The sequence below is a fragment of the Lissotriton vulgaris genome, chromosome 9 (genome assembly GCF_964263255.1).
Source record: "Lissotriton vulgaris chromosome 9, aLisVul1.2, whole genome shotgun sequence".
Taxonomy (NCBI): domain Eukaryota; kingdom Metazoa; phylum Chordata; class Amphibia; order Caudata; family Salamandridae; genus Lissotriton; species Lissotriton vulgaris.
The window spans coordinates 289142705-289155409 of NC_141697.1; the positions used below are offsets into that span (position 1 = coordinate 289142705).

General features: G+C 43.8%; 1 protein-coding gene across 2 annotated transcripts in view; it reads right to left on the minus strand.

Annotated features, from left to right (window-relative positions):
• The window catches only part of SEL1L (SEL1L adaptor subunit of SYVN1 ubiquitin ligase), a 235417-nt gene that overhangs the window by 186179 nt on the left and 36533 nt on the right, over positions 1-12705 (minus strand). For both annotated transcript variants that reach the window (XM_086937596.1, XM_086937595.1), the window contains exon 3: positions 9783-9996. In XM_086937596.1, the coding sequence (XP_086793722.1) occupies positions 9783-9996 (214 nt within the window). The remainder of the gene's footprint in view (positions 1-9782; positions 9997-12705) is intronic.

The window sequence follows — 12705 nt, forward strand, 5'->3', positions numbered from 1 at the left end:
AGTGTGCAGAGTAGTGAGTGCGCAGAGTAGGGAGTGCGCAGAGTAGGGAGTGCGCAGAGTAGGGAGTGCGCAGAGTAGGGAGTGCGCAGAGTAGGGAGTGCGCAGAGTAGGGAGTGCGCAGAGTAGGGAGTGCGCAGAGTAGGGAGAGCAGAGTAGGGAGTGCGCAGAGTAGGGAGTGCGCAGAGTAGGGAGTGCGCAGAGTAGGGTGTGCGCAGAGTAGGGAGTGCGCAGAGTAGGGAGTGCGCAGAGTAGGGAGTGCGCAGAGTAGGGAGTGCGCAGAGTAGGGAGTGCGCAGAGTAGGGAGTGCGCAGAGTAGGGAGTGCGCAGAGTAGGGAGTGCGCAGAGTAGGGAGTGCGCAGAGTAGGGAGTGCTAGAGAGACTAGGGAGTGCTAGAGAGACTAGGGAGTGCAGAGTGACTAGGGAGTGCTAGAGAGTGCAGAGTGACTAGGGAGTGCTAGAGAGTGCAGAGTGACTAGGGAGTGCAGAGGGACTAGGGAGTGCTAAAGAGTGCAGAGTGACTAGGGAGTGCTAGAGAGTGCAGAGTGACTAGGGAGTGCTAGAGAGTGCAGAGTGACTAGGGAGTGCTAGAGAGTGCAGAGTGACTAGGGAGTGCTAGAGAGTGCAGAGTGACTAGGGAGTGCTAGAGAGTGCAGGGTGACTAGGGAGTGCAGAGGGACTAGGGAGTGCTAGAGAGTGCAGAGTGACTAGGGAGTGCTAGAGAGTGCAGAGTGACTAGGGAGTGCTAGAGAGTGCAGAGTGTCTAGGGAGTGCTAGAGAGTGCAGAGTGACTAGGGAGTGCTAGAGAGTGCAGAGTGACTAGGGAGTGCTAGAGAGTGCAGAGTGACTAGGGAGTGCTAGAGAGTGCAGAGTGACTAGGGAGTGCTAGAGAGTGCAGAGTGACTAGGGAATGCTAGAGAGTGCAGAGTGACTAGGGAATGCTAGAGAGTGCAGAGTGACTAGGGAGTGCTAGAGACTGCAGAGAGACTAGGGAGTGCAGAGTGACTGCAGAGTGACTGCTAGGGAGTGCAGAGTGACTGCAGAATGCTAGGGAGTGCAGAGTGACTGCCGTGATTAAGCTAATGGCAATGTAAATGACAATGCCATTTATTTATCTGTTTTCAAAACCAACACATAAATACAAATTTTGTCATTTACAATGCCAATAGCTCTAACTTTCCCAAAGGCGAAATCATTGCATTGTAAATGCTTGTTATATAATGCTGGAACCTAGGCCACAGCCCATTTTCTGCCATAGGTGTATTTTTTATGAATAGGAATATGATTGGAGAAGGCTGGCAAAATGATCTCTTCGACATGCGGGCACTCCCTGACAAATTCAGGTGGCCAGTCTTTTTCACCCAGAAGGATGTCATAGCCCTTAGATAGTTTTTCCCAAAAGAGTGCTTTTATTTTTCTAGTTATGTACCCCTCTATTCGGAGTGTTACTTCATATAACTTATGGGGTACACTAACCCTGGTATCAGCAGCTTCAACTTGAATGTATTCATTCAGGTCCACTGTCTCCAGATGATCCTTCAGGATCTTGCGAGCTATGGTAACTTCTGCTGCGCTGTCCAGCATTGTCTTGGCCCACTCCCAGTTCTTGAGTTGTGTCCTCAAGATCCTCGGCATGTCTGATTTTTAGACTTGCTACCTTCTTCTTGGTGAATTGAGTTTTCTTATTTTTTGGAACGTGTTGATCGTCTTTGGACTTCACGCGTTCTGATCGTCCTCTGCTTTCCGATTTCTGTGAAGAAGTCTGAAAGGTACGAGAGGAACGTGTATCAGTATCTTGATATCGATCAGGTTTTCTCAAATTATCCCGGTTTCTGAAGTTATACCTCTTTTCAGAGGGCTCCTTTTGAAGAGACCTACCTCTGGATTGAGAACGCTTCTCCTTAGGAAGTGTTTGTCTAGTATTTTCCCACTTCCTTTTAGGAGTGGTTAGATTGTTTTTAATGAAAACTTTCTCAGGATTTTCTGTTAGTTCGGGCTTTACTGGTTTCCCACCCAAACTATCTCTTCCAAGTTCTTCATAGGATTTTTCTATTATTCTGGTCAATTCATATGGCTGCTCAGTTACATCAAGTTCTTTTAGTTTTTGGCAGATTGCCACAGATGCTGCTTCACCTTTAATATTAGCTAATATTATAGCTGAGACCTGTTTGAAATCCTTCAGTAACTTCATAACGAGATTTAAAGCAGGCTCTGCCCCGTATTCATTTTAAATTTGTTTCAGGACGTCTGTTATTACCGCCATTGACGGAATACTATGTGCTTTTGTGTAGATTGCAGCAAAGACTGTACCCCAAGTGTCACAGTCCTCCAGGCGTGGTGCGATCTCCATTGGTAAACAGATTGTTAGAAACCTGTGTTTCTCATGAGGTGTACTATCGGGAAATACTGCCTCGATTTGAGTAATTTTGTTAGCTAACCAGAATGGAATTTGTTCCCTTTTTGTTGGTAATTCACCAATGACTGATTGTATAATCTTTTGTGTAATTTTGTTTGTGTTTCCCTGATGAGGGGTGTGCTGTGGAATCCTGATAGTCGGTTGGACTGTTAGGGCCGCATGACATATTGTACCAATTGTCGATGTATTTTAATTAATTGTTTTAGCTGAGCTAATAATTCTATATCTGTCATTCTTTCAATGTCAGGATGTGGTGTATAGCTGGCTAGTACCGGCCATGTTGCTCCTGGTCTACCTAGTGGACCGAGTCTGGTAATGTGATTTTGATGTTGTAGGGCGCCTTTAAACCAAAGCTGATGCTCTTGGTAAGTTAGTGGAATTTCAATGTCATCAAAAGGAATGTATTCTGCTGGAGGTTCCTCTATCTTGTAGAAGTGGAACACATGTGTTCTTGGATTTACTTCAGTGTAGATAATACACGAATAGAATACCTATGTCTGCCGATATTTGTGTGCCTCTAGGACAAATATAACCCTACCACCTCTTGGTGATTGGCGATTTTCTATAAGCTTTATAGCTATTGTTTTCCGTACATTTTCCGGGATGATTATAGCATCCGCATCGTCTTGTTGGAAACCTGTAACGTCTAAACCAGGTTGGGCTGCATTTACTGCAGCTCCACCGATTGAGTTGTTGTCGTTATTCGACATTTTGTTGAAAGTCTTGCAGAGCAAGTTTCAAGGAAACAAAGATAAGGTGCAAAATATTTTGGAACACTATATCCTTCAACGTTAAATAAAACCAAAAACTAATGCATAGGATTTTCGTCCTACTCAGTTATGGCAGGTTTTATCCTTTAACCCACTCCAGACGTCTATTGGAGTATTTTACGGGAAAAAAGGGGTCTGTGAAAAGCATGACTGAGTTACTCTAGTATCTAGCGTTAAATTAGTGCCTTACCAAACGTTGGGCGCCATGTAGTGTAGTTCCTATATTCCCAATAGGCTCTGCGCATTGGAAAAATATATCCTATAGATGTGACGTAGGACTTATGTCTACTAGGTCTCTATCAAATATATTAAACTTAATTGTGAGTGCCAGCTAACTCAGAGGAAACTTTCTCGAATTCACAAGAAGGGATTAGTTTCTGACAACTGCATAAACATGACAACTTTGTTTCCCCAAAATGAAACTGATCTTCAGAGTTGTGGAAACAATAGATAGATATTTTACTCAGTCATTCGTGCATGCTTCGTTTCATCAGAAGAAGTGCAGAGAAAATAGAAAGACAGGCGTTTTCAATAAAAAGTATTTATTGAACAGTCTTCTTTCCCATGCAGAAGAAATTAACTGCTACAATCGTAATACTGGCTGTAAAGTATAATGCGTACAGCAAGAAGAGTATTATAAAATAATACTGTAAAAGCATGGTATGGTTTCTAAGCCATAAAATACATACATAAATAAATAAGACTAAAAGTACTCAACTGGTGCTTCTAAAATGAGCCTACCCCGATGTACCTAACCTAAGTCTAGTACGAGGGAAGAAGTAAGTGTGGTGTAGCATAAGTTTAGTATTCTTTTGCCAAGAATCTAGCCAAGATTTCTCTTAGAGTCTAATCAGCTCCGTACCTTGATTTAGAATGAAGAAGATCTGGTATCTCTCGGTCTCAGGACTCGATTCCCCAACACTCTGCAAGGGGAGCTCGGAAATTCTGGAGCTGGATTTCTCAGCAGGAGAAAAGACAGCATCTCTCTCAGTGAGTCTGCTGGAGGGTCGGCTTCCTTCTGCACTTGCTGTAGTGAGTTGCATCGGCCAAGTAGATAGTCGACCTGTGCAAACCACTGTGTGTTTGCTTGTGCAAGTGTGGGCATATTTATACCTTGAAGGTGCAGAGTTTGACGTAAAGGCGGACATAATAATATCAAAGAGTCTCAGTTCTTTGAAAACTCCATGAGTTCTTGGACAAATCAATATTCATGCAAAGGGGAAGTCCCTAACTGCTGAAGCAGAGTTTTCCAAGAAATCGTTGCGGATTTTCAGAACTGGTGGAAGTAGCCATGCCGTATTTGGATTGCATGAGCCATGTCTAAATATGGTTATGATTTCTATGCCTATATAAGGACATGGGGATTTATACCTATATAAGGGCATGAATCGGGATAATTACACTAGGGTCCTAAAATTCTATACAACAGTAAAATCGAAATTTAAATTCCAATTTGCAAATAAGTGTTTAATACATGGGTACTCACAACCATTTCCCCAGGGACCACAAAGTTTGGTATTGTGTGTGACCAAGGCTCGCACGGATGGCAGCAAAGTTGGGGGGGGTAAAGTGGGTGTAGAGGAAGCAAAGCGTGTATCGCATGTATATCTACCGGCTGAACTCAATTGTGCAATGTGAAACCACAAAACCTGGGATGAATCTTGACTTTTCCACTTGATCAAATTGTGTGACCCAGGGCAATTGTTTTATTTCAATTTCACTCCTTTTTCTTCATTATCACATATAAAAGGACCTTGAAATACATATGTTCAGGATGCGTGCTGTACAAAACCATTTCTTGTGCTTGGATGTAATCATTAATGGCATTGTCAGGATGGAGAGAGAGCATAAACGTTTCTAAATTCATGCTTGAAAACCATCAATTAAAAAATAAATCTTTCTGACTGCACTGCTAGAATTTGATTTACTGAGGTGAAATGGTTCTACAGGTCAATGAAATACACTTTTTGAATTTTGAAAAAAAGACTATTGTATTTTGACATGGTTACTGTCTTTAAAAATGAAGGTGTTCCTAAAGTTAAAGGCCTAGTTACTTCCTTTTGTTTAACTGCAATTAACCTTTAAGTAAGTACTTGGTGCATACTTTAAATTTTTTTAAATGAGTGCTGAGTCAGTATACAGCAGGCCAGTGTTGCTGCTGCTCAGGGGCTGCATGTAAAGGTCAGGAGGGCTGCATGCTGCCCCGAGGCCGTACATGGAGTATCACGGTTTGAATACATTTGAAATGGTAAAGAATACCATAGTTGAAAACAGGATGTGACTTTGGGGATCTAGCCACTGCATGCAAACAACAACATTCCCAATGTGGCTGCTCATGTGAGACATTTTGTGAAGATAGATGGTCTAGATGATGTGTACAGAAAGTGAATAAGGAGGATGTGACAGTCCTCTTTTCTTTTTCAAACACAATGGTTGTGGGTCATGGGGTTGCCCGGTTGAAGGCATAAGCGGAAAACTGTTGGCGTTCCATATTGGGTGCTGCTGCTAAATGAAAATTACATAATAAATATTGACTGAGCACCTGAATTCCGAGTGGCACCTCTGTTGGAGTTATAAACACGAGGAAAGTGCGGCCGAAGCGGTGGTTTCAGGAATATATATATATATATATATATATATATATATATTTTCCAACAACCTCTCCCCTCGGGAAGAAAACGAGCCGCACATGCAACGGTAAACTTTCTGATGAATTTATTTCAGCGCTTTTGGTCCTAATGCATTTCGGTCTCCTGACCTTTTTCAAAGGAAGCCCCAGCATCGTGCTAATAACAGTCACAGGTTGAATGTCAGCAATTGTATTTTTATACCCCCCCAGTGGGCGGCTCCCATTGAGCCTTCATTGCAAGGCATTCTGGTCCCTGTGGTCCGTGATTAGACAATTATTGCCCTCCAGTGGGTGATGCTGTTCGATATTGCTACTGTTGCCGCTTTCCGTTGTTCCATCGCAGAAGCCATTTACAAACTGCAGGAAAACCTTGCCATAGACAGTCCATGGCGGCGCACTACTAGCCCTTGCCGTTTTATCGGAACAGTCATTTGTGGTTCATTGCGGGCAGTAATGGCGCTCAAGCAGGTGGTGCGTTCCTCACGGCAGAACCAAGCCGTTTCAAATTCCAACAACCTCTCCCCTCGGGAAGAAAACGAGCCGCACACGCAACGGTAAACTTTCTGATGAATTTATTTCAGCGCTTTTGGTCCTAATGCATTTCGGTCTCCTGACCTTTTTCAAAGGAAGCCCCAGCATCGTGCTAATAACACAGTCACAGGTTGAATGTCAGCAATTGTATTTTTATACCCCCCAGTGAGATATAGAGATATATATATATATATATATATATATATATATATATATATACACATACACATACACATACACACACATCACAATTTCTACCACAAATGCCATGTGAAGCCATTGACGTCCCTGTAGAAGCCGTGAATAAAGATATTTTAGGCTTACGCATGAAAGGGGCTACACTCAAATCTAACACTAACATCGCTCAAGATCGACAGGTGTGGGATAACCTGAAAAATGATAAATCAATAGTATGCAAACCATCTGACACAGGTGAAAATATCGTCTTGCAAACAAGAGATAAGTATTGCATACAAGCCCTATGACAACTGGAAAATGAAAAGTGCTTTCGGAAGGTGTCCAGAGAAGAATACAATACAAGTGTAACAGAATATCTTTCTTTAATTTAATGCTGGTGTGAAAAACATATGCTTGAGTCAGAAGAGTATGGGTTGTTTTGCTTCCGGAATTCAACCACACCGACCTTTTACCATCTACCAAGGAGGGTAAAATTGTACCATCTTTGGAAGATGTAGGTTCGGTGTGTGTCACAGGTTTTATACAGATAAAAGCATTTGTTTCGGAATAGGCCATCACTAGTTTTGGCTTTCTCTGAACAGTTGTATACAAACTGAACACCATACTCAATGAGGGCTTCCCATATATCTATTTGTAGTTATTAATGTGATCTATGCTATGTGTAAAGCCACAGCAATTTATGCAGCAATGTGCAGGAAAAAGAAGCTTGGGTGAGGTCTTCAGTGATGTCATCAGAGGTTTAATAGAACATATCATGAGTGATGCTATATATGAGGTAATAAACAGTGCCTGGAGGGGGAGCAACTTATAGTTGGAGCTACTACTACAACTGGCGAGTTTGTGTTTTTTGTTGTTAACAACAGTAATTTTGGCATTGACTAATTCATCTAACCATAACGTAACTTTACCCTTTGTTGTTTTCAGGATAGATAGATAGATAGATAGATAGATAGATAGATAGATAGATAGATAGATAGATAGATAGATAGATAGATAGATAGATAGATAGTTGAGGGAAGGTGCAGATGAGAAAGGGAAAGCTTTTTTATTAACCTACAAAAATGCTACTTCTCAGCAACAGGTGCAAGTAACCTCTGGGAGGTTAAAGCGCAGTGGCACAAAACCACGTTCCTCCACAGTACCCAAGGACTTGTTGCAGCCACACTGAATTATAAAGGCCCTGAAAAACAATGACATCCACTAAGGAGCTGAGTCCCCTCTGGAACCAAATCTTCACTTGCTTTGAATACCCAGCTGCACCGTTCTCTCCCGAGAAGAAACATATCAAGGGGTCGTTTAGCTCAATGTGGCGCCACAGTTCTTCGCAGATCTTTTAATCCATTAAGTAAACAGCTCTAACAAAAGAAGGGTAGGGGAAAACTGCATACTTTATTATAAATGCTATTCTTCATCAACGTATGAAATGTGAGGACTCTAACCATTTGGTAACCTTGGGAGTTTTCAAATAGTTTTGTAAACAAATAGGTTTCCTATGCTGACGTGGTCCAAGCCAATGCTGGAGAACGGATATATACGCCCACCGATAAAGCTATTTTGGGAAACCATCCTATTTGCATTTTCTTCTATCTTTCAGAAGAGTTTCGTCATCACGGTTTCAAAACTGCCTGCGTATGCAGTGCGATAAGAACAGGTGTGTCTCTACGCAAGCCAAAATCGATACCGAATCAGTTTTATTTTTACAATTCCACCCCCACCCCCAAAACATTTCTTTCAAACATGACTTACACCTCATAATTTTGTGGTAAAGTATTATCCGCAGGTGCAGGCACCCCTCCCTCCTCCCAGAGATCACTGTTGCGTATGTGAACTGCATGCGGCCGCGTCCTTGCCCAGTTCAACTCTCGATGAACCCACTGTGGGAAGCAGCCCCTTGGGTGCAGCTGCACATGATGCAATCTGAAGTAACTGCACCTGCCAAAACCCCAGCCACACGCACCACAGCTCTTTTACCGCAGATCCAATTTTTTGTTTATTTGTGAATCTAAAACGGTTTTTAAAAAAAGCAGTTAATGTTGGATGGTACCGACGGGTTTAGATTCGCCTCCGCCAAACAGTAGCAACGCTACTTCAAAATAGTACACATTTGAATGGCAGACGCATTATTTGCACAATAATTTCTGTGAGTTGTAGAAGTTCAAAGGGGAGAAAAAGTACCACACAAAACAAACTAATCAAAACGCTGCCGCGTACGTTTCTAGAAGCACCACGTGGATGTTACTGTGTACGATTTCATAAAAAGATTTAAACAGGTTTTGAGATAACAAGCGATTGCTCGAAATCATCTGCCAACGCTGCGTTTCTCAGAAACTCAAAGGGTGGCTTATTTTCGCACTGATGCTGATCTTGCCTCTGCCGGGCTGCACTAGTAGTTAAGGTTATCTTACCAGATACTTCTCTCTACCCATTCAGACGCCTGTGATGCAGAGGTCACCTAGTACCCGAGCCTTCCTTGGGAGTATCTGCGCCCCCTGTGAACACTGCCCCACTTAAAGTGTCCATCTAGCGACTGATGTCACAACGCATCTCAGAGACAAGGAGACGTCGTCAAACAAAGCAGCATTCTGGAGGGCCTGTTACCAGTGATTGCTCAAGATATAGGACAGGATAAAACAACCTGCACTTTCTCACTACACATCAGATCCGAGCACACACCCGGTATCGGACGCGAGCTAAATGCCTAAATACAAAACGTTCACACGTTAGCCGGTAGATCAGGCCGGTTGTCACTCATTTTGGCTTAGAATAAACTCATTTGGTAACATCACCTCCTTAGTGCCCCGGTACTGTTTTCAGTGCACTGAAGTACAGTGAAGTATTAAAACACACCGTACCATTTTGGACGTGTTAGTTCAAAAATATCAAGGGAAGGAGGAAGACAAATGGAAAATGCAGGTAAATGAAGTTTGTCATTCGGAATCCAAAGTACCCAACAACCGTCTTGACAGATTATTGAAGGAGATCGGATACTCCGCATTAGGAGAGTAGGGCAAAGGGTCATTTATTTTGAAAAGCAATCATCTTTCAACTCTTGATTATACTTTAACCGAAGCAGGCGGAATTCCAAACGAAACTGACAGCGCTAAATTCAACAGACTATCTCCCTCTTAAAAAAGGTGACATTGTTACAGGTTTGGTAAGTAAGAGAAATAAACATTTGGAATGAAGTTGTTCTGCTTGAGTAAAGGTGGCAAGCAGGAACATATATATATATACTCCTCACCTGGTGCCAATATGTTTGGGTCGTGGTTTTCTGGCGGTCCTCCATCCAGCGGACTGGTATCCTCTTCCAGTTCAGCGTTTGGGCTTTCTCCCTCATCGGTGTTTGAAACGTCCTCTTCACTGGCAGCAGCTTCAGACTCAGAGAAGATTTCTACATCTACCACATGCTCTTCAGAAGTGTGATCCGTCACCTGGTCATCAGAGGGCAAGGACGACTGAAGGAAATCGGTAATACAAAAAAGAAAAGTCAATCGCTTTTAATCCTACTTCTTCATTATGGTAATCTATAGTGAATCAAGAACATTAAAAAGTAGCTGTTTATGACCGCATGATGCTGCTTTACATGGATTCTGGCATTTTTCTTACCCAGAATGCACTGAAAATGCCATAAATATGGCTAAAAGCTCAATGTTCTCACCTTCATCGTGATGGCAGCCAAGTTTGGACCAGAGGTGAGCTGGCACCCAGGAAAACCTACTGCTCACCGACATTTCTGAAATTCAAAACCCTGAGGGAGTTCAAGATGATGGGACTTCTTGTGGATTCTACCACTTTGTCCTACTGACCTATCCATTTTTAAATAAGGGTGAAAAATACAAAATTTCCTCATATTTATGTGAGAGAAAAATCTGGAAGTTCAAGCTAACAGCTTATGTCCTACTTTCCAGAAGTTCCACACTTCTCCCAATAAGAACAATACCCCACATTTGAGGGAGGCCTATAATACCGGGCAGGAACAGGACTAAACCTGCACCGCAACATTTTGTCATTGGTTCGGAAGTGTCAAAGTATTGTCACACAAATGTGGGAAGAACATTTATTTCCGACACATACATTGGAATCTGCATAGCATTCTGTAGTAATGCTGTGATCCAGGTAAGGCACGCTTCCCTGTATTCCCCTGGGTCATTTTTTTAGGTCGAGGTACTATCCGGTTCGTCAGAACCGGAAGTAGCGAGATCTTATCTTTCTTAGAGGGGCTCTTAATCCCGCCTCTAATTTTGGCTCTCTCCCATTGGCTGGCTTCCTAAATGGAGGCCAGCCATTGCAGGAGAGAGCCGTCACTCCAAATAGGCTCCGTCCTTTTCGGATTTGAAGGTGTGTTCGGTGTTCTTCTTTCCACTTTTTAGCCACGCCCACCGAACACGCCCCAAAATCCAAAAAAAGACGGAACTTGCCTCCGTGTAATTAGGCTGCTCTTTCCTCGACCCCCCCTCTCCTGCGCATGCGCAGTGTCCCTGCCACCTCGCTGGCTAGCTCAGCGGTGCGCTTGATTTGTGCCCTAGCGCAGGGAGCGGTTTATCTTTCACGAGCGCTTTGGGAACGCTTAATTTATCTTTACCGCCAGTGCCCACCCGGCATTGCCAGGTGAAATTGTCCCCGTTGCCGCCCGGCCGCGACCAGGAAGTCAGGCAGGCCGGGGGCGGGACTACAGGACATCCCATGACATCATCCCCGGGCCGCGCTCTGATTGGCTGCCGGCCCGGGACAGGAAAGAGGAAGTCGGGAGCTGCCTGCCGGGGCTCCCATGCCTCTCGTCTAAAATTATCTCCGTTTCAATGTTAGTCTCTATACGATTTTAAACGTTCGTTTTGTTCTTACCTCGTTCCGGTTTCTAAATGTTGACATGTACCGTCGCCCCAGCGCTGAAAATGCTAGTGCCTCGAGTAATAGATCAGCTAACAGTCGGTACTGAGGAGCTACCTAGGTCATAGTGGACTAGGTCTGGGATGTTGGTGCAATGCTCCGGGTACGAATGAGATTATTATACTGGGAAAACGTTTTCTTGGTCTTTGTGAATATGAATGATGGGGGTAGACGTTGCTGCAGTCAAATATAGCGCAAATCTGGTCCAGTGCATTTACAAGAGCATCAAATTGCATTCCACGATTATTTTGTATGCACTGGGAGAATTAGACTATTAGCGCACGATGAGCCTGTGTACGACTCTCACCTGGTTCCCCAGTTTCAAAGTCGGCAGCTCTGACCATTAGGCCACATAACGAGTCCTAGTGTCACGGAGTGTGAAATGCTAAACTAATACTGGAAGTGGTGTCTGCGCTTAATGCGATTACTACTGGTACAGATGCCTTTGATTCAATCAATGCTGTGTTCTCGTTTACAGACTACAGTGCTCTATACCGGCACTGGCATGTTAGGACAGATGCCGCGATAATGCGAGTACCAGTACTATCCTAGGGCACTGGGCTGCAGTTCTGAGGTATTAATGTGGCTTTTGGAGAATCGCCTATTGCACGAGAGCGATGATAGTGGGGTTAAGATGAAGCAGTCAGCACAGGTGTTGAGTACTAGTAAAAATACAGTGGTAGTGTGTATATAGAACTGCACTTAGCTTAAACACAGGAGTTAGGGCAGATTAACGCTTGCGCTGTAACGTCTCTAGGTACTGGTCATTACTACACTTTTCTAGCAGCGTGTAGTGTACGGCTGTTTTCTGTTAATAGTCTCCTTGGTTCCGGTCCACCTCTCACTCATTTTCGACATCTGAAGTAGGCGCTCCAACTTCAGTGGCATTTAAGTGTATCGGACCTTTTGTCTCCACTTGCAACCAAGTCACTGCTGTTAGTGACGTACGTGAAAACAGATGTCCCACTGTAGGCTGTTGTACGTAACATTGTATTAAAAACTGTCCACAGCCTCACCCTGATGACCTCAGAGCGTGGGCGTTCACATTTGCATCAGGTGATGCGCAATCGTGTTGGCTCGTGAGGGCGCAGCAGTTCAAAACATTAAGAAGGAGGACTTGTGAGAAGCGATGTGAACTTCTGGCCACTGGGGAGGGTTGTAACAGCTCCGGCGATGAAAGGAGAAACTTGACGACAAGGTGAGAAGGGCTAGGGAAGGAGTGAGGGGTGTGTACGGGGCGGGAGAGGGGATCCAGAGTCCGCTAAAGCGCCAACGTC